The sequence below is a fragment of the Suricata suricatta genome, chromosome 3, assembly GCF_006229205.1.
Source record: "Suricata suricatta isolate VVHF042 chromosome 3, meerkat_22Aug2017_6uvM2_HiC, whole genome shotgun sequence".
NCBI classification, from domain to species: domain Eukaryota; kingdom Metazoa; phylum Chordata; class Mammalia; order Carnivora; family Herpestidae; genus Suricata; species Suricata suricatta.
This window is the reverse complement of record NC_043702.1, coordinates 166,490,940-166,517,432: the sequence shown is the minus strand read 5'-3', so window position 1 is coordinate 166,517,432 and position 26,493 is coordinate 166,490,940. Positions and strand designations below refer to the sequence as shown.

Genomic DNA, 26,493 nt, shown 5'->3' with positions numbered 1-26,493 from the left:
GCGCCTCCGCGCCTGGCGGCGCTCCAGCGCCCGGTTCCCCTCCTCCCCCCACGCCCTAGCCGCGCGGACTGCGGGCGGGGATTTCGGCCACGAGGCGCGGGGCTGGCGCGCGCCCGCTCGCTCTTTTTCTCCGCTGCGGTAACTCGTGGCCGGGCTCCTGGGGGGGAACAGGCTGAGAAAGCGGATGCTTATTGTTTTGTGAGTCCCACGTTGGCGGGATCGGTGGAGAGGGCTTGGAGCTGGGTCGCCGGAGAGCCCTCAAGGCGCCCCCTCCCCCGAACCCCTCCCCTGGGAACTCGCCGAAAGCCCCGAGCGCCGGGCGAGCCGGGCACCCCGACCTGGAGGGCTGCGAGAACGCGCGAGGCGGCGTCCCGGGGAAGGGAGCCCGAGTCGGGCTGGGGATTGCAGGGGATTCTTGGGGGGCGGGCTGGAGGGGGGAAATCCTGAGTACCAACGGGGTGCGGCGACATCGACCGAATGATAATAGGGGCTTCTGTCTTTTATGGTTCTGGGAAGAAACGTGGGCGGTTTCAATGAGAAAGTTGTCCTGGCTCCGTGCTCATCAGGGCCGCGGTTTTCCGTGGGTCCGCGGAGCGGGGTCCATGCGAGGGGCGTCCGACCCCCTTAGGAGCCATTCTTTGTTTTATCAGCCAAGCAAGGAAGAACTAGGGAAATGCCTTTTTTTTTTTTTTTTTTACAGCTTTGCCCCGGGCCTTTTCTGCAGGTGGAGAAGGGTGGGGACCTCCCAGATGTTTCTTTCTCCGCTCCCCTTTACCAAAGCCTTCGGCGTTCAGCACTCGCCGATCGCGTCGGGAGCGCGGGCGCCTCCGGGGCCGCCTGCGAGCTGGGGGCTGCGCTCCGCGGTGGGCGAGGTGGGACGCTGCCCCCCCAGGCCCGGGACCGCGGGGCCGGGAGCCCGTTTGGCGCCACGAGGAGCGAGCCACGCCGTTCTCGCGCCCCAGCCGACTCCTCCCGGGCCCCTCCTCCATCTTGGCTCCACGTTTCCCCCTCCTTGGCGCGCCGGCCCAGACCCGGCAGCTGGCGCTGTGAAACTTCTTTATTGATCAAGTTAATCCGGTTTCTAGCTGTCAGGGCGAGGGATCTGGCATCTTTAGGTCCCCAAAGTTGAGATGGCATTTGCCCCTGGTTGAATGCGTTTTCAGGTTGCTGTGTGTTCCCTCCAGCGCTGCTGCCCTGGGAAGGAGGCAGAGGTACGATGCCAACGCTCTCAGGCAGGTCTCCCTGGTCTTTTAGGATTATTCTTGCCTTCCTCCCTCTGTAGCCTATGGCTGTGGCATGGGGCCTTTATGTCGTTTCTGGCCGTGTTCCCAGCGCTCCGTCTGGCATGTAGTTGGGCTCAACCATTAAGTTCAGTCCTCCTGGGAGGAGGGAGACTCGAACTGGCCCCTGAGTGTGGCATTTAGAAACCATGTCCTTGGTAATCATCCAAATCGTCAGTCACTCCAGAGGTGGAAACTGAGACCCTACGAGGTGAAGGAACTCCCTTCTTTGTTTTCCTGAGTCATCACCTGGTCTCAATGGATAATCTGCGGAAGGCGTGTTACTTGTGTCACTTGTGTCACATGTTGAATGGGAGCTAGTAGTGAGCCCGGTTACTGGTGTTTTTCTCATCCAGGAGGAAGATGATAGGAACTCAGAAGAAGGGATCTGTTTTCAAAACCAGGTCTTGTATTTCCTCCAACAGGATGGGTCTGGAGAGGAGGAGGGGTCACATTGGAAGAATGAAAAAAGAAACCATGCATTTCCATCATTGATAAATAGTGTGTCATTGTGTAAGAATATTATCATTGTTTTGTTACTTTAGGGTTTTTTTTTAGTGTTTTATTTATTTTTGAGAGAGAAAGAGGGAGACAGAGTACAAGTAAGGGAGGGGCAGAGAGAGAGGGAGACCGACATGGGGCTGGAACTGACAAAATGTGAGGTCCTGACCTGAGCCAAAGTCAGATGCTTAACTTAACAACTGAGCCACCCAGGCAGCCCGTTGTTTTAAAAAGCCCAAAGGTGCCCTGGGCTTCTGTCATTCCTTATTCTAGTCCGTTTGCTGCCATGATAACTTGATTGTCTTCTTCTAGGCTTTCGTGCCTTTCTTGAAAGAAATTCAAAGTATTTTTTTGAAGGATGATCAGCATTGACAGACAGGACCTCCTTTGGAAGTCAGAAATCAGAACGTGGTCGTACATGAGGATCTGGAAGCACGATTGGTCCTCTGCTCCCTCCGTGTTTATTATGTGTCTGTCAGAAGAACATGGGAGGGGTGCCTGGGTGGCTCAGTCGATTGAGTGTCTGACTTTGGCTCAGGTCATGATCTCATGGTTTGTGGGTTCGAGCCCTGCATTGGGCTCTGTGCTGACAGCTTAGAGCCTGGAGCCTGTCTTTAGATTCTCTCTCTCTCTGACCCTCACCTGCTCATGCTGTCTCTCTGTCTCTCTCTCTCAAAAATAAATAAAACATTAAAAAAGACAACAACAAAAAATCCCCAAAGAACTTGGGAAATGCAAAAGGTCTGAGAACATCCTCAAAAATGACAGTTTTAGATCTAGAAGGAACTGCAGAGTCCCTGGAGTCCAACACAGTCTCATCACTTCGACAAGAGGTAAATGTATCCACATGATATGCCTAGTGGTGGATTCCGTTCTGGACTGGTGCCCTTGTAGATCTTGATAAGGAAGAACTGAGTGAAGAAGAAGAGGAAGACCAAGGGAGGGGGCAGGGCGGGAGAACACATGTTTACAGCCTTCGCCTTGGAAAAGGGCTGCCTGAAAATGGCTGCCGAGTGGTTTCAGCCATACTTGACCCAAAGGGGAAAAAAAAAAGTGATTTCAGCTCCATGTATCGCATTTTTTAGTTTGTTTTATAAATGACAATGAACTAGAACTTTAGAGAAAGCTCTGCCAGGCTGACGTGGCGAGTCATTGTTAAAAACTCACTGTAAAGTTGTAGCAAGATGAGAAAGTTATTCTGACCTATGTTACAAACCAGATTCTCAGGGCACCTGGGTGCCTCAGTCGTTGAGCGTCCGACTTCCACTCAGGTCATGATCTCGCGGTTCGTGAGTTCTAGCCCTATGTCAGGCTCTGTGCTGACAGCTCAGAGCCTGGAGCCTGCTTCCAATTCTGTGTCTCAGTTCTCCCTCCCTCCCTCCCTCTGTCTCCCTCTGTCTCTCTCTCTCTCTCCCTCCCCCCCCACCCCCGTCTCTCCCTCTCCCTCCCTCCCTCCGAAAGGACAGGTCTAGATGAGCAAGAAGTCACACTGGAAAAGGGAAAAGAAATAGCATAAACTTTTCTAGATGTCCATGACACAGATGCCAGTTCGCCTTTTTCTGTGACTTCTTCCTTGACCAATTAAAGTAGCTTCTGAAGGCCGCGATCAGAGTGGGCTTCCTTGCCTATAGCTCTGATTAGGTCTCCTTTTTGGAAATCTGGGACCAGTCTCCGTTGCCCAAACTGCTGGTCAGATATCTCCATGCAAATCCCCTGGACCCCCAGATCTGGTGCCAGACTGTCTTCTCCCCCTCCTCTTCGAGACCTGCCACCCGCGTGCACACAGGCACATTTATGGCACCCCTTTCTTGTACACTTCTGCTCAGGATCTTCTCTGGAATGGCCTCTGGTCCTTGTAAGCCTTTGGTTCTGTAAATAACTTCCTCACAGGGAACTGGGTTGTTCATTTCCTTAATCAGAATCGGTTTTTGTCTTCGGTGAGGCCCTAGTTTTACCGCCCTCTGCCTTCCTTGTCATCTGGCTACTTGCTGGCTGGTCTTCCCCCCCCCCCGCCTATGCTAGACGCTCTGTGACAGCGTCTCAAGTATTTGTGTCTTCAGGTCCACGTCCGTGTTTGATATAGCAGTGGTGTTTGGTATTAGGTGTTGGTTGAGCCGAGTCAGGCAGACTGTAATTTATAATTATCCTTTCATGATTTAGTTCATAAGTCTATTTGAATTAGGATCTGAAGCCACAGTTGAGGCCACCTCTTTCTTTTATTCATATTGCAGTGACCAAACTATTAAAGCCCCTTGAACCCTAATTTGGTATTGCTTATTCAGAGCCTAGCATTTAGTTAGTAAGTACTAGAAAAGTGTTGCGGGGCGCCTGGGTGGCCCAGTCCCTTGAGCCTACGACTGTGGCTCAGGTCATGATCTCACGGTTCATGGGTTCGAGCCCTGTGTGGACTCTGTGCTGACAGCTTGGAGCCTGGAGCCTGCTTTGGGTTCTGTGTCTCCCTCTCTGCCCCTCCCTGCTTGTGTTCTGTGTCTCAAATATTAAACCTTTAAAATTTTTTTTAGAATGAGTATTTGTTGAATGAATGTCATTTTGTAGAATAAGATATTGTGTTGTTTTCGTTGTTTATTTTTGAGAGACTACGAATTCACATAATGGGGGAGGGGCAGAGAGACAGAGGGGGACAGAGGATCCCAACCAGGCTCTGCCCTGACAGCCCAGAGCCCCATACGGGGCTCGAACTCAGGAACTGCCAGATCATGACCTGAGCCAAAGTCAGACGCTTAACTGACTGAGCCCCCGGCGCTAGTGTATTAAGGGCTTTGAGGCTATGTGAGAGAAGGTCGATTGATCAGTATTTTGCAGTTAAACGTTGCTTAAGCCATTTTCACCATCTAGCCAGTTTATTTTTTTATTTTTATTTTTTTTAATTATTTTTTAATTTTTGAATGACACAGAGAGACAGCGTGAGCAGGGGAGGGTCAGAGAGAGAGGGAGATACAGAATCCAAAGCAGACTCCAGGTTCTGAGCTAGCTGTCAGCACAGAGCCTGACGCAGGGCTTGAACCCACAAACCATGAGATCATGACCTGAGCCGAAGCCGGACGCTTAACCGACTGAGCCACCTACGCGCCCCACCATCAAGCCAGTTTATTTTTTTCTTTTCTTTTTAAAGATTTTATTAATTTTTTAAAGTAATCTCTACATTGAAAGTGGGGCTGTCACCTCCACCCCAAGATCAAGTGCTCTACTGACGCATCCTCCCCCGGCCCCCCACCAAGCCAGTTGGCGTTTAAAGCATTCGGATTCCCTCTTCCCCTTTGAAGTCAGGCTGGCGTCTTCCCCATTGATGGGTAACAGTGGAAGATGAGGTTAGGAGAATTTTGGACTTGACTGACCTTGGCTAATAAGTGATACAGCTTGGATCGGAGTCCGGATTTTCCCTTTCCGAACTCTGTCCCCGCTCTGAGCTGTCTTCATAAGCAGCAGGGAGGGTGGTCTGACTGTGGGAGTAACCGGCCAGGAGAGCAAACAGCACTGTCCTCGGAGGTGCGGGCTGTCACCTCAGCTCAGCTTGACCATGACTCATCTGCTTTTGGAGCAAGTGCTCTGGGATGTGCTGTTGGCCTGCATCCCCTTGGCTCCATCACCCTGTCCTGGGCCTCTGCGGCCGTCCCCGTCCCGCCGGGCTGCTTCCTCCGCTGCCTCCTTCTGTTTGGTGCTCCTGGGACCCCGAGGACTGGCTTGGTCCCCTGGTTTTCTCAGAGCTGGTGCTGCATGCTCTGTGCCACCCCAGACTGCTGCCGTGGCCATCGAGGCCCAGCACAAGGTGGCCCTGCTGCCCCCCTCCCCCCCTTGCTCTGTCCCATTGCAGCCGGCGGTGCCACACCCCTGGCCTTTCCTCTGCCCAAGGATGTGCCTGGAAATCTGTCGTCCGCGGTGCCAGAGCCTGGCACAGTAGGAAAGAAGGCCCAGCAGATCTTGAGGTCCCCAGTGTGTTCCTCTTCCGCTGCTTGTCCGTTGTCCCCAGCTGTGCCTGTGGTCAGCTGCCTTCCTTCTCATTCCTTGCTTGAATGTCTTTGAAGTGTGGCTTCTCCAGAGTCACCTGACTCCACCAGGCTCTGTAGCACTTGCTGCGTCTGTCATTTCCTTGTTGGGTCTTGCTTTTGGGGCCTTCTGTGCTGGGGACAGATTGTGTTGGGAGCGTCCCCGTGGGGGGCCTGGTCTTTGGGGCTGGTGGGCTCTGAGACGGTGCTGCTGGATGGCTCAAGGTCTCCGAGGGCTTCTAGATGTGTGTCTCCGTGTTTTAAAACAGGGAAACAGCGGGCAGGGGGCGTGCTCTGTGTGTGCACGTGCTCAGGCACGTTTTCTGGTCCATCAAGGCACTGTTTAAAATTTTATTTTATTTTATTCACTTACTTTCTATTTAAATTTAATTTTTGTTTTTTTAAAACATTTTATTTATTTTTGAGAGATGGAGAAAGACCGAGCATGAGCGGGGAAGGGGCACAGAGAGAGGAAGACACAGAATCCAAAGCAGTCTCCAGGCTCTGAGCTGCCAGCACAGAGCCCGACATGGGGCTTGAACTCACAAACTGTGAGATCATGACCTGAGCCAAAGTCAGATACTTAACCGACTGAGCCACCCCGACGCCCCTATTTTTTATTTAAATTTTAGTTAACATCATCAAATCACTTTTATCAGTAAGCCAACTTACTAAAGCGTTTGGCCATATCCTTTTCATAATTTACCATGTATATATGAGTTAGATACCTGAGTATAATCTCTATAAAACACAAAAATAAGACTTATGAAACTGAGAAAAAATGATATGAACAGTTAAAAGATGGTTTCCTTATTTTTAAATTGTTTTTTTGTTTATTTTTGGAGAGGAGCGAGCGAGTGAGCAAGCATGAGTAGGGGAGGAGCAGAGAAAAAGGGAGACACGATATCTGAAGCGAGCTCCAGGCTCTGAGCTGTCAGCACAGAGCCCAGCCCAATGCGGGGCTCAAATGCACAAACTGCGAGATCATGACCTGAGCCAAAGTTGAATGCTTAACTGACTGAGCCACCCAGGCGCCCCCAAATGATGGTTTCTTTAAATGTATAAAACCTTTCGATTTTACTGAAATGTTTATTTGTGACTAAAGAGTGTTTTATTTTTAAAAGTCTTGTTTCACACGTGGTGACTCACGGATGTTGGATGATCTTGGTGATATTAGTCTTGGTGATGACAAGGCTGAAGATTTGGTTATAAGTTTAGTCTTGATTTAAAAAAAACAACTTTTTTTTTTGGAGACAGAGAGAGACAGCACGAGCAGGGGAGGGTCAGAGAGAGAGAGGGAGACATAGAATCTGAAGCAGGCTCCAGGCTCTGAGCTAGTGGTCAGCACGGAGCCTGACACGGGGCTCCAACCTACGAACCATGAGATCATGACCTGAGCTGAAGCCAGACGCTTAACCGACTGAGCCACCCAGGCGCCCTGAAGTTTAGTCTTTTGAATCGTGATTTGAAGGCTATCATATTTGAAAGCTTCTTCAAAGATCCAAGAACAAGAGAGTCCCTGTTTGCAGTGCTTACCAAATCACAATAGTCCCAACCCCTAAAACCCAACTAGAAAATGTTCACCTTTGCATATCAGCTGTTTTTGCAAACCAAGGTGCTCCATTTAAAGGTTTTTAAGTAGTGAATTAAAGCTCCACTGAAAACCCTTATCTGGACTATTTTATAAGTTCTTATAGGTTCTGTTTACAAGTTTGTAGGTGTATAGGTGGTTTTTGGCAACAGTGTTGCTTCACACTGGAAACATTTTCAAATCTCTTTACCAGATGATTTGATCATTTAATTTTAATAAATGTATTTTTTCATTCAATCCTATGTAAAACAACAAGTCAAACTTCTATTTTTTAAAGAGAAATATTTCTAAATGAACACGTAACTGCAAAGATTATATGAAAAGGAATAAATAGAGTGTCTAAAAGACAAAAGAAAAGGTGTAACAACTGTCAGGTGTTGATAAAAAGTAACTAATCAGTGGGGCACCTGGTGGGTCTGTTTAGGTCTAGCACAACGGGCTGCTGGCAAGGAGACTGCTTGGGATTCTCTCTCTCTCTCTCTCTCTCTCTCTCTCTCTCTCTGTCTCTGTCTCTCTCTCTCCCTCCCTCTCTCCCCCTCTCCCTCTCTCCCCCTCTCCCCCTCTGTCTCTCCTCTGCTCATGTGCAGGCTCAATTGTTCCCTCTCTCTCTCAAAAAAAAAAAAAAATATATATGTATATATACTAATCAGTATACAGGCCACATGTGTCCAAGAGTTAAGCGAACATGGAAGTTCGTACAGAGAAAGCCAAAAGATCTATAATCAAAAAATTTCCATCAATAGACTATTTAACATAACCCGAAATGTCTCAAGAATCCTAGAAAGCCTTGAACCTTTGGGCCTCTCTGAAGCAGTAATTTGATTAGCTAGGGGGCCATTGGTTCTAAAATGGACCATGAATGACTTTGAGAATTTTGAATGATGATAGGAAAGTCAGTCTAAAAGAGAAAAACCATCAGTTTGCTCTGTTACCTGGGTGTTAAAAATGATCTTTGAAACTGCAGAAGCGTCTAGAATGGCTCAGAACCTCCCATCCTTCCCGTGGTAACGTTGAGTGCCCTGTGGAGCAGGTGGCCTACGGTTTTCTTCCTGCCCCATGTGGCCCCCTCCTCATCTGTGGTAGGAAATTGCATTTCACAGTAATATTGATAGAAGGTTCTGCCACATGCCCTTTGTGGGACTTGGAGAAATGTTGGTGTAGGGCTTGTATAAGGCATCGTAAGAATGTGAGTTTTTTGTGCACAGGCGAAGTAGGGTTGTGCTTCTTTAGCATCTTAATCAGTTTGTAAGTATGCAATCTCGTCTGAAAATTGGTCGGGGAGGCTCCGGCTGCAGAGAGCCAGCTCGTAGAATGCAGTGCTAAGAGCCCTGACTTGTGGTTTGGACTCTGGTTCGAACGTATTTGCATCTGGAACTGCTAGGAGAAGTTTTAGAGAATTCTTTATCCTGTTTTTTTAAGTTTATTTAGTTCTTTTGAGAAAGAGAGTGTGGGAGAGCATGAGTGGGGAAGGGGTAGAGAGAGAGAGAGAATCCCAAGCAGGCCCCGTACTGTCAGCCCAGAGCCCGATCTCATGAACCTTGAGATCTGAGCTGAAATCAGGACCTGAAATCAGGAGTAGCTGAAATCAGGAGTGGCCGCCTAACCCACTGACCCGCCCAGGCGCCCTTCCCTGAGGCATATTTTTGGCCTCAAGTTTGCTTTCATTCTGAGTTGCAAAGGCTAGAATTCTGATATAGATATTGTCATTCTAAACTTTCTGATGTTATAAATATTGACATTCTGAAATAATAATTGTTTCATTCTTTAAAATGTATCTGCTGGGCTCTAAATACTGGAATAATTTAGCCTATTGTCATCCATTAAAAAATATATGAATAAGCTCTTATTTGAAAGCTTCATTGTTTCTTTTTTCTCCTTGAAATCATATTTCAGTTCTACTTTTCTCACAAGATGTTAATTTCATCTTTTTATGCTTGAAAATCTTTAGTTGATCATTCTATCATTTTTTTAACTTTTAAAAAATGTTTTTATTTATTTTTGAGAGATACAGAGCATGAGTCGGGGTGGGGCACAGAGAGAGATGGAGAGAGAGAAAGAATCCAAAGCAGGCTCCAGGCTCTGAGCTGTTAGCACAGAGCCCGACATGGGGCTCAAACTCACAAATCATGAAATCATGACCTGAGCTGAAGTTAGATGCTGAATAGACTGAGACACCCAGGCACCACGCTATATCCTCCTATTTTTGAGAGAGAGAGAGAGAGAGAGAGAGAGAGACAGACAGACAGTGAGAGAGAGAGGGGACAGGCAAGGGGGGAGGGGCAGAGAGAGACAGAGACCTAGAATCTGAAGCAGGCTCCACACTGTCAGCACAGAGTCTGATGTGGGACTTGAATTCACGAACCGTGAGATCATGACCTAAGCCAAATCATTTTTATGCAGCAAAAATGTATGTTTGCATTGGAATGTTTTTGTTTTCTATTCTTAGGAGAGTCTCATGTTAACTTCTTTCAGAATATATGACTGTGGTTATTGTTTTAAGTTAATCAGAACAAGTAGCTATACATTTTGATACACACTTAAACATAAAAGGTAGCATTCTGTTGGAAGGCAACTTGATGGTTATAGCATGTATCAGTGGGTTATTACTACTTAATGCTACAATAAGACTTTTCTCTTGTATAAGATAGAAACTTTGAGAAGCTGCTGTTAACAGACAGTGGGAATGGAAGGGCTTTTATTATATCAAGGTTGCTCAGTTTTTACATTCCAAAATCTGTGTTAGAATTCAATATGTTTTTAGGCGTCAACCAGCTTGGCACTCACCTCCTTAGTTTTGTGAAAGGCAGAAAGTTGGAGACGTTCAGGCTTGTGAAAGGACTCCTGCTCAGTCATTAGACCTTTCATGTTGCGGTATCAGCACGCCTTTGTGTGGCCGCTGATTTAGGGAATGTGGGTTCCAGCCTAGCTTTGCCAGTTGCTCACTAGGTATCTGGATATTCATCTATAGGAGAGCCTCTTCTTTCATCCCTTAACAGTTTTCAATTCTGCAACTAGTCTCCAATGTTCCTGAATATTCTCTCACAGCTGCTCCCACCCACACCTGCACAGTGCAGTGGGCATTTGTGACCAAGGTGAGTCCTGGAAGGCTGATACTCCCGGCCACTTACCAACATTCACTTCAACTGGGTATTAACTGGGTTTCTCGTAGATCCTGTGACACTGTACCAGGCTCTGAGCTGTCAGCACAGAGCTCTACATGGGGCTTGAACTCAAAAACTATGAGACCATGATCTGAGCTGAAGTTGGATGCCTAATGGCCTGAGCCACCCAAGTGCCCCATATTTTTTTTAAATTTTAAAGTTTCTTGTTTGTTTATTTTGAGAGAGAAAAAACACCAGTGGGGGAAGGGCAGAGAGGGTGGCACAGAGGATCCAAAGTGGGTGCTGTTCTTTTTTTTTTTTTAATGTTTTTTATTTTTGAGAGACAGAGACAGTGCAAGCAGGGGAGGGTCAGAGAGAGGGAGACACAGAATCTGAAGCAGGCTCCAGGCTCTGAGCTGTCACACAGAGCCCAATGGCGGGGCATTGAATTCATGAGCCATGGTCATGACCTGAGTCAAAGTCAGACCCTTAACCAAGGGAGCCACCCAGGTGCCCAAGGGGCCTGTTTCTGTTGTGTGGCCTATTGGTGGTCTAAGAGCTTTCTCCATGAGTTGAGTTTGGTGAGATTGGCCAGGGGCCCTGCTTTTGACTGTGAGGCATATCTCCCGAGGACCTGTTGATTTTTCTACCAAAGCAAAACATACTATTTTGACTAGTCCACGGCTTTATTTTTCTCCGCTTCCTTGGTAGAGAGGATAAATATTTGAAAACAGAAAGAACAGAATAGTATTCGACACATAGTATTGAACACAGAGTGTACGGGCCAGAGAGGCAGTGATTACTCTTCTGGAAGAAAAGGCAAGCTGTGGGCGGAGGACACAGAGCTGAGCTTGAGGGTTCGGCCCTTTGGTTTCTGGAAGCTGTGATCAGGAGAGGTCAAGGTCGAGGTGGAAAAGCTTGTGTTTTTTTGGACATGTCCTCTCAGAAGACCTAAATCCCAGGCCTGCCACGGGGCTCCTTTTGCAGGACTCAGTGGGAATCACAATCTTTATGGCTGAGAGAATCGAGGCCTTATGGGGCACCTGGGTGGCTCCGTCGGTTAGGCATCCAACTTCGGCTCAGGTCACGATCTCACGATTTGTGGGTTCGAGCCCCGAGTTGGGCTCTGTGCTGACAGCTCAGAGCCTGGAGCCTGCTTCGGATTTTGTGTCTCCCTATCCCTGCCCCTCCCCAGCTCACGCTCTGTCTCTCAAAAATAAATAAAAAGAATCAGAAAAACAAGAAAAGAAAAAAAAGAATCGAGGCTTTGTGAGGTCTCTTAAAGCGAGGATGGGAGCCCAATCCCCTGGCTCCTGGACAGTGTGTTCCCACTGCAGGTCTGGACGGCTTAGGGGTGTGGCAGACACGGCCGTGCGTGTGTTAACATCCCAGCTTTGAGCGCTTGTGATCCATTTCTTTGGAACCCACTTGTGCATCTGTGAAAAGCAGATAAAGTCCACCTTGGAGAATTGCTGGTGAGATGCGAGGAGAAGATGCTCACAGAGGGGGATTGGGGGGGGCGTTGCTGCAGCGGCCGGATCCATGGCCCAAGCCCTGGGGCAGCTGTGCTGACTGTCCTGCTGTCCACTGCCCACCAGCCCAGCTTCCTGGACACGTGAGCTCCATGTGTCCAGGGGCGGTGGCACGGATGGCCATTGGGACAGCGTGATTTCCGGTTCCTGGTGTTATTTGTGTAAGGTGGTGGCCTTTCTCTGCTGACCAGGCCCCCTACAGGGCAGATGGTGGCCGCTCCCTTCCATGGGCCGCCTTTCAGTTGTCCCGTTGTCGCCTTACCAGCGTGCCTCAGGCCTCCCTGGTTCTTCCCTGCTGTTGTCAAGTTGGACCTTTTCCTGAAGAGTTAAGCAGACTTGTCTTACACTGGGTGGTTATAGGGGAAGAAAAAGCAGCTTACAAACGTTCCTTTAAAATACCCTTCTAATTGGGATGCCTGGGCGTCCTAGTCGGTTAAGCGACAGACTCTTGGTTTTGGCTCAGGTCATGATCTCATGGTTCGTGAGTTTGAGCCCCGTGTCAGGCTCTGCTCTGGCAGCATGGAAGCCTGCCTAGGGTTCGTTGTCTCTCTCTCTCTCTCTCTCTCTCTCTCTCTCTCTCTCTCTCTCTCCCTCTCTCTCTCTCCCTCTCCCCGCCCCCCGCCCTTCCCCTGCTTACCCTGTCTCTGTCTCTCTCAAAATAAATAAACTAAAAAAAATAATAATAAAACACTTCTAATTAAAAGTAGAACCTGTGGGGGGGAGGGGTGCCTGGGTGGCTCAACCAGTTGAGTGTCCGGCTTTGGCTCAGGTCATGATCTCACCGTTCGTGGGTTCGAGCCCCGTGTTGGGCTCTGTGCTGACAGCTAACTCCGAGCCTAGAGCCTGTCTTCGGATTCTGTGTCTCCCTCTCTCTCTCTGACCCTGCTCATGCTGTCTCTCTCTCAAAAATAAATAAAACATTAAAAAATAAAACTTAAAAAAAAAAAAGAACCTATAGGGGGTACCTGGGTGGCTAAGTCACATCCGACTTTGGCTCAGGTCATGATCTTGTGATTAATGAGTTCAAGCCCCATGTCGGGCTCTGCTGACCGCTAAGAGCCCGGAGCCTGCTTTGGATCCTGTATCTCTCTCTCTCTGCCCCTCCCCTGCTTACACTCTGTCTCTCTCTTTCTCTCAAAATAAACATTAAAAAAAAAAAAGAAAAGAACCCGTGGGAAAGAGTACAGATTTTGTGGGGCTCAGTGAACACACCTCCAGAGATACTTTCCACGTCAAGGAGCAGTGTGTGACCAACACATTTTCATCACTGCCTCCCTCCCTCTTCTGTCCGTGATTTGAAGACTTTGTAGAGATAAGATCTGTTTTCTAGCTGGGGGCATAGCAAGACTTGTGTGACTCCTAGGAACTTGGTCCTGTATAGAAAATACATTGTAAAAATATTCAGTCAGGGTACATCTAGCAAAATCCTACCACTCCTCAAATCCAGATCACAAATATCCCCCAAAGCTTTTTCCCTTGTCTACCCCTGAGAGAACAGGTCACGTTTCCATTCGTTTCGTTCCTTCGGCAGATGCTCTCGGAGTTCTTACAAGGTGCCGGGCCCTCCGGTAGGTGCTGGGAACGGAGGAGTGCATCAGAGAAAGCCCGTGACCTCACGGGCCTGACGTGTCCAGGTCTGACTCATCTCTGCTCATCCACGGCCTCGCCTAGTGCTTTACGAAATGCCTTCACTTTCCTGTCAGGTTCATGCCCCTGTATTGTGGTCGGCTGGCTGGCCGGTGTGCGATTTCTGGATTCCAGGACCCTGGACTGCAGGCTGTCTATCTCTGTATCCTTCGTCGTGTGCAGAGAAAGGACTTAGCTCTTTTGAAGGTGTGACAGGTGACCTGCAGGTGGAGGAGTCAGTCAGTGCCGTCAGAGGTCTAGCGGGGTCGGAACGTGTTAACAGATAGGTTAAAGCCTTTCTTGCCAGAGTCACCTGTGCTCCCCAGTCCCCAAGTCCTGTTAAAGCCATCCATCTTTATGTTGCTCTTCTGTAACACTTGCCAGGACCATTTCTTCCAGGGAACTTTATTTCACTACCCTCGGCTGGCTTTCTACCTCTCTTGCCATTCTTTCTCAGCCAACTGTCTGGGTTCTTTTCTCCCTGTGGATGTGGCCCCCTCAGGACCCCCTGCTTGGGCCAGTGGTTTTCTCCCTCTCCCTCTCCGTATCCGTTTGTCTACGACTCCCAGGTCATTTCCTGTCCCAGGTCCTTTCCTCGGCTCCTTCCCCATTCACGCAGCGGGGGCGGGGGCGGGGGGGGGGGGGCGGTGACCTTCCCTGCTGCTATGCCTGGACCCGCACTTCTGTGTTTTCTCTGCACACGATGGCACGGGGCAGACCCCTGTGTCCGCTCTGCCACCCTCCAGCCAGTGCTCCTACATCCTCCCGCCATCCAGGCAGGCCTCCTGGGGTCCGGTCAGTCCTCCTTGTCCTAAAATGACCTCTCCTCCCCGCGTCCATCATTTCTCGCCTGCATAACTCTTCGGTGGCTGGTTTCGCAGCTGCCAATCTGGACCTTTTCCAAAACATTCTCCACATCGCTGTTGGAGCGGAGCAATCTTTTGGGGGGAAATGTGGCCGTGATCAAGCCTGTCACTCCCCTCATTCATCGGTGGCCCTCCTTCACCTTCAGGCTGTGGTCAGCACTGCCTCCCCATGGAGCCGGCCAGCGTGGTCTTCCTTCCTGCTGTCCTCCACATGCCATCCTGTCCCTTCACAAACTCATTGTCCCCTCCTTCCTGTTCCCAGGCGTTGCTGCGTCTGCCCGCCGTGTTATCCCCTCCTTGTCTGGTCACTTCAAAGCCTGAGGAAGTGTCTGTCCCTCCCCTTGTCCTATGTATTCCTCCCTCCAGCACCCCTTGTTGCTGCCCACTGTCTGTCTTTCCAGCAGATGGTGGGTATTAAGAACAGCGTCTTCCGTCTCGTCTCTACCCACCCACTGCGATTAGAATATCCCAGGTGCTGGGACACCGGATGGCTCAGGCGGTTGAGCGTCCAGCCCTTGACATTGGCTCAGGTCATGATCTCACGGTTCGGGAGCTCAAACTCTGTCGGCACAGAGCCTGATTGGGAGTCTCTTTGTCTCTCCCCTCCCCCCACTCATGCTCTTTCTCTCTCAAAAGAAATAAACTTAAAAAAAAAAAACTTTAAAAAAAGGAAGAATATTGTAGGTACTCAAAAATACTGCAGGGAGTATAAGGAGGTGGGTTTTTTTGCCACGAGTATGGAAATGGGTTACATATGAGGTTCGTCTGGCTTATATATTTATTTCTTTTTAAATTTATTTAATTTTGAGAGAGAGAGAGGGAGAGAGGGAGAGAGCGAGCGAGCAGAGAGAGAGAGAGAGAGAGAGAATCTGAATCAGGCTCCAGGCTCTGAGCTGTCAGCACAGAAGCCCTATGCGGGGCTTGAACTCACGAACTGTGAGATCACGACCTGAGCAGAAGTCAGTTGCTTGACCGACTGAGCCCCCAGCCGCCTTTACCCTGTATGTGTGCTTATCATCTATTTCATTTCAAAATCTGTACCCCAATAGTTCATTTCCTAAGTGCTGTGTGCTAGGTGCCATGCTAAGCTCCTTTAATTTCTCAAGAGCTCAAGGTATAAATTACTAGCATTACTCCTGTTCCCAGATGAGGAGATCACGTCCCAGAAAAGTGAAGTAACTGCAGCAGACGCTAACAGAGCTAAGTAGGGGTCTTCACGGCTTCCCTAGGGGCCATGTCCCTTGAGGTAGGAAATTATCTTTTTTTTTTTTCTTAGCAGGGGTGGGTCAGAAGGAGAGAATCTTAAGCAGGCTTTAGACGCTCAGCACAGAGCCTGATGTGGAGTCCAACACGGGGCTCGATCCCACAACCCCAGGATCCTGGCCAGAGCTGAAATCAAGAGTCAGACATCCAGGCTCCCCACGGTGTGGCCTTATGTTAACTTTGCAACAATTAACAGCATCTGAGGTCGATTTATATGAGCTAAATGTCAGTCTCCTTGAGATCTGGGAACTATCGTAGCCTCATTGGCAGGATCCGGAGGACAGGGATGCTCTTGCAGGTGGCTGCGGCCATGCCTTTGCTGGTGACTTTTACTGCTAGGTATCATCCCTGCAAAGATAGTTCATGTCCCCAAATTCTAATCATATACCTTATTTGGAGTTTTGAGCATCCTGGTTACTGACTGGTTGTTTCCTGGTTCCTATAATTGGGCTGATAAAAAAAACCGCTTAAAAATTTTGGCAGTATTTTATAGTAATATTTGGGAGGTGGCTAAGTCTTGTCTTTCCTTCCCTTCCCCTCCAGTGGCGGCAGGGTCTCCTGCAGGGCAGGGCTCCTTACATTAGCCTGGGGTCCGCAGATGGGCTTCAGAAGGGCGATCAGTCTCTTGAAATGTGTGCAGACTTCTGTCACATGTGCTGTCCCAGCATTCCATCCTGGAAGACAGTGTGAGGACAGCAAGGGGCAGAGAGCCCTCTTTGATATAAATATTCACATATTCTCAGTGTCAGGTTGCGAGAGTCTCGGAAGCTGTTCTGATTGAGAGATTAGGGATCTTTTTTTCTAGTCCCAGGGTCTGAGTAAAACTCTGGACAGGGCCGTTTGGACTTTTCTTCCTGAGGGCAAGGGCTTCTCGCTAGTGGTGGAGCTGTGGGCTCAGCCTGTTACAGGGGCACCTGTTCAAATTAAATAATCACCACCTTCGGGTGTAGCAGCACAGGGAGGCTTGCTTTTGTCCCCATCCGAGCCTTCAGTCGTGTGCACTGGAAATTGTTCTCAGCCTCATGTCTAAACTAACTGGCCCTTCTTATTTACTTATTTTTGTTGTTGCTTATTTATTTGCTTTGGGGGGCCGTGAGGGCCGAAACAAGGAGAGAGAATCCCAAGCAGGCTCCACACTGTCAGCACAGAGCCCGGTGCAGGGCTCGAACTCAACGTGAGATTATGACCTGAGCCAAAGTCAGATGCTTAACTGACTGAGCCACCATGACTCCCCCTGGCCATTCTTATTTCCAAATGCTGCTGTGTACGTGCAAGTCCACGACTGAAAATCTAACCTGCATATTGTTATTTGGGTAGAAGTTTACAGAGTGTCTAGTATGAAAAGAGAATATTGCCTCAGCTCTGCCACTTCCTAGGACGGTGGTCTTAGGTCTTGCTCTGTGCCTTGTTTTCCTTGTCTGTAAGATGGGTACAAAATAGTGCCTGCCTCTCAGAGGTTGTAAGGTTGATAGGAACTAGTACAGAGAAGGGAATTGAAATGCTGTCTGGTAAATGGGAAACAGTCAGTGTTAGTTCTCACAAAGATGAAGATATGAGGACACTGAGGACATTTTCTACCTGCTGTGAGGTCTGTACCGGAGCCTGCAGACCCCGCTCTTTCACCCTGTCTCACTTTTCAGAGACAGCCACTCTCTTTTTTTCTATTTTTTTTTTAATGTTTATTTTTTTATTACTATCTTCTTTTTTTTTTTTCAGAGAGAGAGGGAGAAAGAGAAATCTTAAGCAGGCTCCGCACTGTCAGCACAGAGCCCAGTGCAGGGCTTGAACTCATGAAACTGAGATTATGATCTGAGCTGAAACCAAGAGTTGGATGCTTAACCCCCTGAGCCACGCACGTGCCCCAGAGACCGGCCATTTTCAGCTCTTTTGTTCTTTTCTATTTTTATTTGTCTCCGTATTTCAAAAAAATCACATTTATATGGTATTCTGATATCCCCCTTCTCCATGTCAGGAGTTCCTTACTTCCTATCCTAGATGATTAGGTTTTAAACGATTAGGTTTTAACCAGCACTTTCCCCTTCCCCACATGTCTCTTCTATTGTAACTGTATCAAGTTCAGGTAGAGTGACATTTAGTGTTTTACATTGTTACGATTATGTAAACGTTGCTCACAGTCCTGGAATTGAGGGTGGAATTGCTAGACTTATCAAACATTTGAACTGCAGTTCTGAATGAAAGAAAAATAGAGCGGGGAATTGTTGACTTGCCTTTACTGAGTGAAGTTAAAGTTTGCGTGTGGCTGCTGTCTTTTTAGGCTTATTTTGTGACCTGCCCGTTCTTCTCCTTTAATGCTTGGTGTCACCTCATTCGTTTGGATAACCCTTCTAGAATCTTCTAAAGAACTGGTAGGCATTAGAGGTACCTGGGTGGCTCAGTTGGTTGGTTGAGTGTCCAACTTCAGCTCAGGTCATGATCTCGTGGTTCATGGGTTCAAGCCCTGCACCGGGCTCTGTGCTGACAGCTCAGCTTGGAGCCTGCTTGGGATTCTGTGTCTCCCTCTCTCTATGCTCCTTCCCTGCCCCCCCCCGACCAGATAAACAATAAAAATTTTTTTCTTTTAATTTTTAAGGAAGAAGAATTGATAGGTGTTAAACATCTAGAGGAAACATTGTGGTCTCCATGGACTGGGAGTTTGTTGTAGAAATGGATGGTCCTTGGGGGGCCTGCTGGCCCAGTTGGTTGAGGGCCTGAGTCTTGATTTCCACTCAGGTCATGATCCCGGGGTGGTGGGATCAAGCCCCGCATCAGGCTCCACACTGAGCATTAAACCTGCTTAAGATTCTATTACCCTCTCTCTCTCTCTTTCTGTCCCCTGCCCCCTCCCCTGCTCACACATGCGCTTTCTCTCTCTTTCTTTAAAAATTTATAAAAAAGCAAAAAAGAGGGGCACCTGGGTGGCTTGGTTGGCTAAGCGTCCGGCTTCGGCTCAGGTCATGATCTCACAGTTTGTGGGTTTGAGCCCTGCGTCGGGCTCTGTGCTGACAGCTCAGAGCCTGGAGCCGGCTTCAGATTCTGTGTCTCCCTCTGACCCTCCCCTGCTCATGATCTGTCTTTCTCTGTTTCTCAAATATAAATAAATGTTTAAAAAAAAAAAACCCAAAAACCAAAAAAATTTTAAAGATGCAAAAAAGAAACGCATGAGCCTTAGGTCTCATACTAGCTGCCTCTCACGTCCCGATTCTTCGGCTGATGTCAGCTGAGGATAGAAAGCCTTACTAGGAAGGCACAGAGATGGAGCTGCCTCGGGGGGTAGGGAACAAAGTGAGCCCAGTGAGGGCAAAGGCAGGTGAATGTGGTTCTGAAAAGTAAGTCAGAATAACAGGGAAGGGCAGTGTGTCACAAGTGGCCTCAACGGAAGGAGAAGGCAGATTCTCACGTTGGAATGTCAATATTGATTTACTTTTACTTGGTGTGGCTTACCAGCGTGGAGGAGGGCAGAGGATGGGGAAAGGAGAGAATCATGGTCTGGTGGCCCCATGAGTTTCCCAGCGAACCCAGTGGAGGTCAGGTGGCCTTCCCTGAGAATCCCAACGAGAGGAAAGCCTTGCGTCCATGCGGTACCCACACAACTGTGGGTTCGGGATCCGGGGAGAAGTGGGAGAACCCAGAACAAGGCCGAATTTCTCTCTGGAGCCCTGCTGCCGGCACTAACGTGGTCGTCCTGGAGTGAATGTGGTCTGGCACTTTCTGGCCTCTGAGACTTCGAGGAAAGCGGGCAGGGCCGGGTGATGGGGTGGGTGGTGCAGAAGTGAGATCAGGAAGCCGGTGCCCAGGTGCTAATTACTGCTTCAAACAAAATGGTAAGATCCAACATCAACAGAGGAAAATGAGATTAACTTCTGCATAGAAACAGTTCCTTTTCCCATCTCTGGCTCAGGAATTTTGTGTTGGGAGTTCGTGGCCAGTTTTATATAGCGTGGTGGCAGCGAGGGAATCTGGCGTCTTTGTAAAAACAGGAAAAGCTAGTTTTAGACAGGAACGCTCATCTGTTGGAATGAGTAGCAGAGAGTTGTGTGTGTTTTTTAAAGTGTTAGCCTTTTTCTTTTTCTTAAGTGTATTTTGAGAGAGAGAGAGAGAGGGAATCCCAAGAAGGCTTCATCCGCACTGTCAGGGCAGAGGACGATGTGGGGCTCAAGCTTTCAAACCCATGAGATCCTGACCAGAGCTGAAACCAAGAGTCGGACGCTTAGACACCTAGGTGGCTCGGTTGGTTCACAGAGTTTTCTTTTCTCTTTTTAAATTTTTATTACATTTATTTTTTAAATTTATATCCAAGTTAGCATATAGTACAACAGTGATTTCTGGAGTAGATTCCTTAATGCCCCTTCCCCACTTAGCCCAGGCCCCCTCCCACAGCCCCTCCAGCAGCCCTCAGTTTGTTCTCCATATTTAAGAGTCTCTTAGGGGCGCCTGGGTGGCTCAGTCGGTTGAGCGTCCGAGTTCGGCTCAGGTCATGATCTCATGGTTCATGGGTTTGAGCCCCGCGTTGGGCTGTGTGTTGACAGCTCAGAGCCTGGAGCCTGCTTCAGATACTGTGTCTCTCCCACTCTTTGTCCCCCCCCCCCCCACCTTTCTCTCTCTCAAAAATAAACACTAAAAAAAATAAAATAAAAAATAAAAGTCTCTTATGTTCCCACAGAGTTCTCATGTTCAAGGTATTTTTTCTTCCCTTTGCGCTCTTGGCGCGGTGCCCAGACGCCCCACATTCCCCCAGTCTCCCCCAGGGCTGCAGAGCTGCTGGCAAGTCATCAGCTTCCACAGCTTGGTCATCTTCTGTATAAAGTCAGTGTGATTAACAATGCCCTTGACTCAGAGATCGACCGGCGTGGCGGGTTAGCCATGTGCCGTGGGCGACCCAGAAACAGCAGGACCGGCAGGGAGCTTGAGCTCTGTCCGTCCCCAGAGCAGTTGCTGGCGTTTTCCAGGATGTCCTGGACCCTTTTCCTTCCTCCCTCCATGCCCCGTGTGTCTCTCTTCTGGAGGATTTCACACCTGGGACTCCTGGGACCTCTTCATCTGCACACGAGTTCGAGGCTCTGGAAAAAACGGGCTTGTGGAAGGCCCATGTGTGGGAGCAGTTCTAATTGGTTAACATGAACATAGAGGTTTCATGTTGAAGTTTCTTCCTGTAATGAAGGCCCCTTTCCCATCTGCCTTCATCCTGTCCCAGGGGGGTGGAGGGCAGCGGCGCTGGGAGGCAGTGCGGCCGTGGATTCTGGCATGGTTTGGCCCGGGCGCCTTGGAAGGCAGGGGCAGGCTGGCACCTGTGCCCTCACACACAGAAAAGTCTGGGCTCAGCCTCTGAACCAGTGAGGGGGTGGGGACCAGTGGGCCTAGGACATTCATTAACTTAAATCAGGTGATTCTGCATAGCCCTGGGGAAGGTACATGCTGCTTTCTCTGGTGTCCCTCTAGGACCTGATCACTCGAAGAATAAGAGAACTGACAGGTAGTGTGAGTCCCTGTGGACACCCTGGCTGGGGCAGCTGTGTACTTGTGTGTGTGGGGGGGGGTTGCTCTGTAGCAGAGTGCGTGCGGCCTTTCCGGTGAGCCCCGGCCCCCAGGCACTCACCCCCTCTCTTACAGTTAGACTGACTGTCACCAACTCAGCCTTGTGTTCTTTTAAAGTTTATTCATTTGAGAGAGGGGGAGAGAGAGAATCCGAAGCAGGCTCTGTGCTGTTAGCATGGAGCTCAATGTGGGGCTTGAGCCCATGGAACTGAAACCAAGAGTCGGGTGCTCAACCTATTGAGCCACTCAGGCATCTCAAAGTTTATTTATTTTGAGAGAGAGTGGCAGCATGCGCACACACATACACAAGCCTGGGGCGGGGCACAGAGAAGGAGAAACAGAATCCCAAGCAGGCTCGCTCCACCTGCGCAGAGCCCAGTGCGGGGCCCCATCTCCTGAACTATGAGATCATGACCTGAGCCGAGATTAAGAGTTGGAAGCTTAACTGACTGAGCCACCCAGGCACCCCTTAAAGATTCTGTTTTTAAGTAACCTCTACACCCGATGCAGCCTCGAACGCACAGCTCCAAGATCAGGAGCCGCATGCCCCACTGACTCAGTCAGCTAGGAGCCTCAGTCTTCTTTTTCCGTTTAATGTATTTTTTGAATCTCTTTAGATTAAAAAAGAAATCTGTCTTTTCCTGAGTTTATGTTGATTTTGGTTCTGACTTTTACTCTTAAGCGTCAGCTTCTGTTCAGGTCATTATCTCGAGGTTGGGGAGTTCGAGTCCCGCATTAGGCTCTGTACTGACAGCTCAGAGCCCAGAGCCTGCTTTGGATTCTGGGTCTCCCTCTCTCTCTGTCCCTCCCCTACTTGCTCACTGTCTCTTTCTTTCTCTTTCAAAACTAAATTAAAAAAAAAGAGAACATAATTAAGATTTTAACTGGATGTGAAAAGTTAGATAGGTTATCTTCGGAAGGTGTGTTAAAGATAATTCAACCGTGTAAATGTATAGATCTCGTTGGCTTTAGTGTGATTCATAAAGCAGGGTGCCTCCCTTCTGCCAAGTCCAAAGATTTCCAAGGAGTGGAAAAAACGGAATTAAAAAAAATGTTTTTATTTATTTTTGAGAGTAAAAGAGACAGTGTGAGCAGGGGAGGGGCAGAGAGAGGGAGACACAGAATCTGAAGACAGGCTCCAGGCTCTGAGCTGTCAGCACAGATCCCGACATGGGGCTCAAACTCACAAACTGTGAGATCATGACCTGAGCCAAAGTCAGATGCTTAACCAACTGAGCCACCCAGATGCCCCAATATGGAATTTTTTTTAATGTTTATTTTTGAGAGCAAGGGAGAGAGAGTATGCCTTCACAGCTGGTGGAGGGGCGGGGTGGGGGGCTGCACAGAGGATCTGAAACAGGCTCCAGGCTCTGAGCTGTCAGCACAGAGCCCAATGTATGTCTTGAACCCACAAACCGTGAGATCATGACGTGACGTCCAATGCTTAACTAACTGAGATCCCTCAGGGGTCCCCAAATGGAAGGTTTTCACTGGAAGGAATGAGGGCAATGAAGTTATTAGCAAGAGAAAAGAAAAGATGGCTCCAGGCAAGGGCACCTTCTCTTAGGGGAAGGACTTAGGGGTCTTATTAAGTGGGTGACCTCAGCTTCCTTTGGGGGAGGGAGAGGGCCCGTGAGACCCATTCCCTCATTGGTGCTTGCCGGAAAATTCCCGAGTGCCAGGTTAAGACCTCATTGCTGGAGAAGGTTGCCACGGCGGTTACTTAGGCCTCCAGCCGTGGTTTGGTGGCTTGGCCTGGCCCAAGTGACGCCATTTTGGGCCTGTGGTTTTCTTTTTAACAGGTGTTACTAGTAATTTGCTAAGTTCCTTGAACATATGGACACTGAAAAGAGGAGAGATTCCGTAGAGTATCTCTCTGGGGAGAATGATGGCTGCCATTTTCTCAGCCTTGAACAGGAAGTAGTGTGGAATGTTTGGCCGCCTGGGTTTTCCCCCTGTTTTGAATTGTTCTATCTTGGTTAGAGAGACACTTGTAACATACATGGAAAGGGCATTCTTTATCTCTGGAGTGACGTAGATTGTGATCGGCAGGGTCCAGCCAGCTCTCCTTAGGACTTCTTTCCGGAAGTAGTAGACCTTACCGTGTGAGTCGCAATGAGTCAGGCTTCCTGATTTCCTTCCACAAATGCCTATTTCTAGCCCCTGTCTGAGTCTCCATTTATTCTGCAGCCAAGAGGTCCCCAAATAAGGCTCTTCTATATGGCAGCAGACCTACATCCCTGCCGTCTTGTTTCAGAACCAGCAGACCCAGAACCCCCATGCTCGGTAGTGTTTGGGTCCACATACCTATCCAGACCCCAGTTTCTGCATTTCCCATCACCAGCTTCTGCCCTAACTGGGCCCACACAGCCTTTGTCAGTTGAGTTTGTGTTGATGTTGGAACACACTCGGGGCAGTAGGACGTGGTTTCAATCTTGCCTGGGGGGAAGGTACCGGAAGTCACCGGGTGTGACTGTTGTGTGAGAGGCACGAGACCGTGGATGTTTCCAGGACCGCAGGTGGGTGCAGAGGGGAGGGTGGAGAGCCCGAGCAGCATCCCAGAGCTGGCCTGCGCAGGGGAGACTTGGAATGCTGTGTCCTTGATCCGGCCGGCCCGGGGCAGCGGCAGGGGTCATGGGAGAGAGGTCCAAATGCCTGTGAGTGTGCTCCTCCCCACCTCTGGGTGTGACTGTTACACGCAGACTCACCACCACGGTTTTCGATCCTCTCTGTGAAGTAGAAGGTGTCCATGGCACCAAGATGTTGGGAGGGTAGCGTGTGAAAATAGGTATGAAAACGGTTGTTTGAAATTTATTTTATTTTTTAAGTTTGTTTATTTATTTTGAGAGAAAGAGAGAGAACGAACCAGTGGGGAAGGACAGAGAGAGAGGGGGACAGAGGATCTGAACGGGCTCTGTGCTGACAGGCTGAGGGCAGCGAGCCTGATGTGGGGCTTGAACTCGCAAACCCGGAGATGACCCGTGACCTGAGCCAGAGTCAGATAATGAACAGTGCCCGGGCACCCCTGTCTGAAAACGGTTTTGACTGGTGAAGAGGGATCCACGGTAAGGCGGTGTCTGTCCGCCAGCACAGAGGGTGTTGTGTGCTGTACGTTCCAAACATGTTACGTGTTATGTAACATGTGTAGTAACGTGTGTAACCATCCAGCTTATTGCAGGTGCTACAACTCGGGCTTCGGAATGCGGTGTCTTAGCCGCGCTCACACGGCCAGCGCACCACAAAGCCGCTACTAAGCTCCTGTTTGAGCCCTGGTTTCTACTAGGCTGATTGGGGTCCGTTGACGGAGTAGGCAGCTTATGTTTAAGCATTAAATTATTCAAACATTAAGTGCCTGTTGTATCCCTAATACCAGACAGTTTAGGCATCCGGTGAGTTTTGATGGTTGTTTTTGTGTATTTTTTCCCCTTCAGTAACTTGTAATGAGCTAATGTAAAGACAAAATTTTCAACCACTCCATCCACATTTCTTAGTCTTCACTTCTTAAGTGACATTCTTTTTTTTTTTTTCAAAGAGAGAAGGAGCAGGGGAGGGGTGCACGCACACACACACACGCGCACACACACACACACACACACACACAGAATCTGAAGCAGGCTCCAGGCTCCAAGCTGTCAGCATGGACCCCGACGCGGGTCCCGAACTCATGAGCTGTGAGATCATGACCTGAGCCAAACTCAGACGCTTAACCAACTAAGCCACCCAGGTGCCCCTTAGGTGACCTTCTTGTGTGTGTTTATTTCTCTTCCAGCTGGCCAGAGCGGTGTCTCTTAGGGAAGGAGACTTGGAATGACTTCAGTGAGCAAACGAGGAGTTGTGACATGTGTCAGCTTGCTTGCATTTAGTCGGCCAGATGGTGACTTAACTGTTAACCTTCCCAACCCCAGCTTTGGACGCCTCTGAGTGGGCGCTGAATGGCTTTAATAGATAAATCCATTGGAAACCACTTCCGGAGTCAAATGTCACCTCTTCAGCAGCTGTCGATAGCAGCAGGGACCCGTGTTTTGAGCCTGAGAATTAAGGACGTTTACACACCAAGTACAGCCCTCAGAGGCCGTGGGCCTTTCTTTTTTTTAATTTTTAATTTATTTGTTTTTTTGAGAGAGAGAGACAGTGCGAGCAGGGGAGGGTCAGAGAGAGAGGGAGACATAGAATCTGAAGCAGGCTCCAGGCTCTGAGCTAGCTGTCAGTACAGAACCCAACAGGGGGCTCAAGCCCACAAACCGTGAGATCGTGACCTGAGCTGAAGCCGGGCGCTCAACTGGCCGAGCCACCCAGGGGCCCTTGGGCCTTTTTCTTTTTAACATTTGGTTCTTTGTTGATGCGGACGAGACTCAGAAGCCAGTCATACCTGTGTCATGGCTTCATTCTCCGCAGACAGAACATTTTTGGGGCTTGGGAAAGCGTTTGGACCCAGAGAGAGAGAGAGAGAGAGAGAGAGAGAGCGCACGCGAGCTAACGGTTACCAGACCTCTCACACCTGCTCTCCCAGGGATCCTGAAGTCACCTACAGCCATGGGAAGTAGGCAGTCTTGTTCACCTCCCTTCCGGGAATACCTGATACAACCAAGGTGGAGAGTGACCTGGCACTTGGCCCTCGTCCTCTCTGAGTCCCCTGGCTGTGGAGCTGATGAGGCTCCTCCAGGACCGCAGGCAGGCTGTGGTGCTCAGTACTGTCTGCGGCACTCACCGATCTGGCAAACATCCCTCGAACCTGGCGCTCAGAGACAGGAAGGAAGTAGGGGAGGACAGAGAAAGGATAGGAGGTGCAGCCGCTGAGTAGTGCAGTGCACATCAGGAACACCCGGCCAGAGACAATTGCAGGGGTGAGGAGCGGGGAAGGCAGGTGACTGCCGTGATGCCCTAACTGGGCCTGGTGGGAAGAGCAAGAGTTCGCCAGGTTGCAACGGCGGTGGAGACGCGGACAGGGGACATTCTGGACAGGACCTGGGAGCTGGGAAAAGCAGTGTGTAATTCCCCCCCCCCCCCCAGCTGGTAGCAGGGGTGAGAGACAGGGACAGCACGATAGGCCCGTGTGCCGAGCTGAGGGGTTTGAATGCTGTCCTCGTACACCTCATGTCCCTCGCCTGCTGCTCTGGCTGTCACCTGTCATTCTGTGTCCCCCACCCCACTTTCTCCGGTCCACCTCTTAGCTTCTGTCTTAGGCAGTCCGTGTTGG

At 49.4% G+C, this 26,493-nt stretch overlaps 1 protein-coding gene across 1 annotated transcript in view; it reads left to right on the top strand.

The window, feature by feature from the left end:
- UCK2 (uridine-cytidine kinase 2) overlaps positions 1-26,493 on the top strand; it is a 67,344-nt gene that overhangs the window by 4,265 nt on the left and 36,586 nt on the right. Inside the window, exon 3 of the mRNA XM_029933413.1 lies at positions 60-198. Within this exon, the coding sequence (XP_029789273.1) occupies positions 60-198 (139 nt within the window). The remainder of the gene's footprint in view (positions 1-59; positions 199-26,493) is intronic.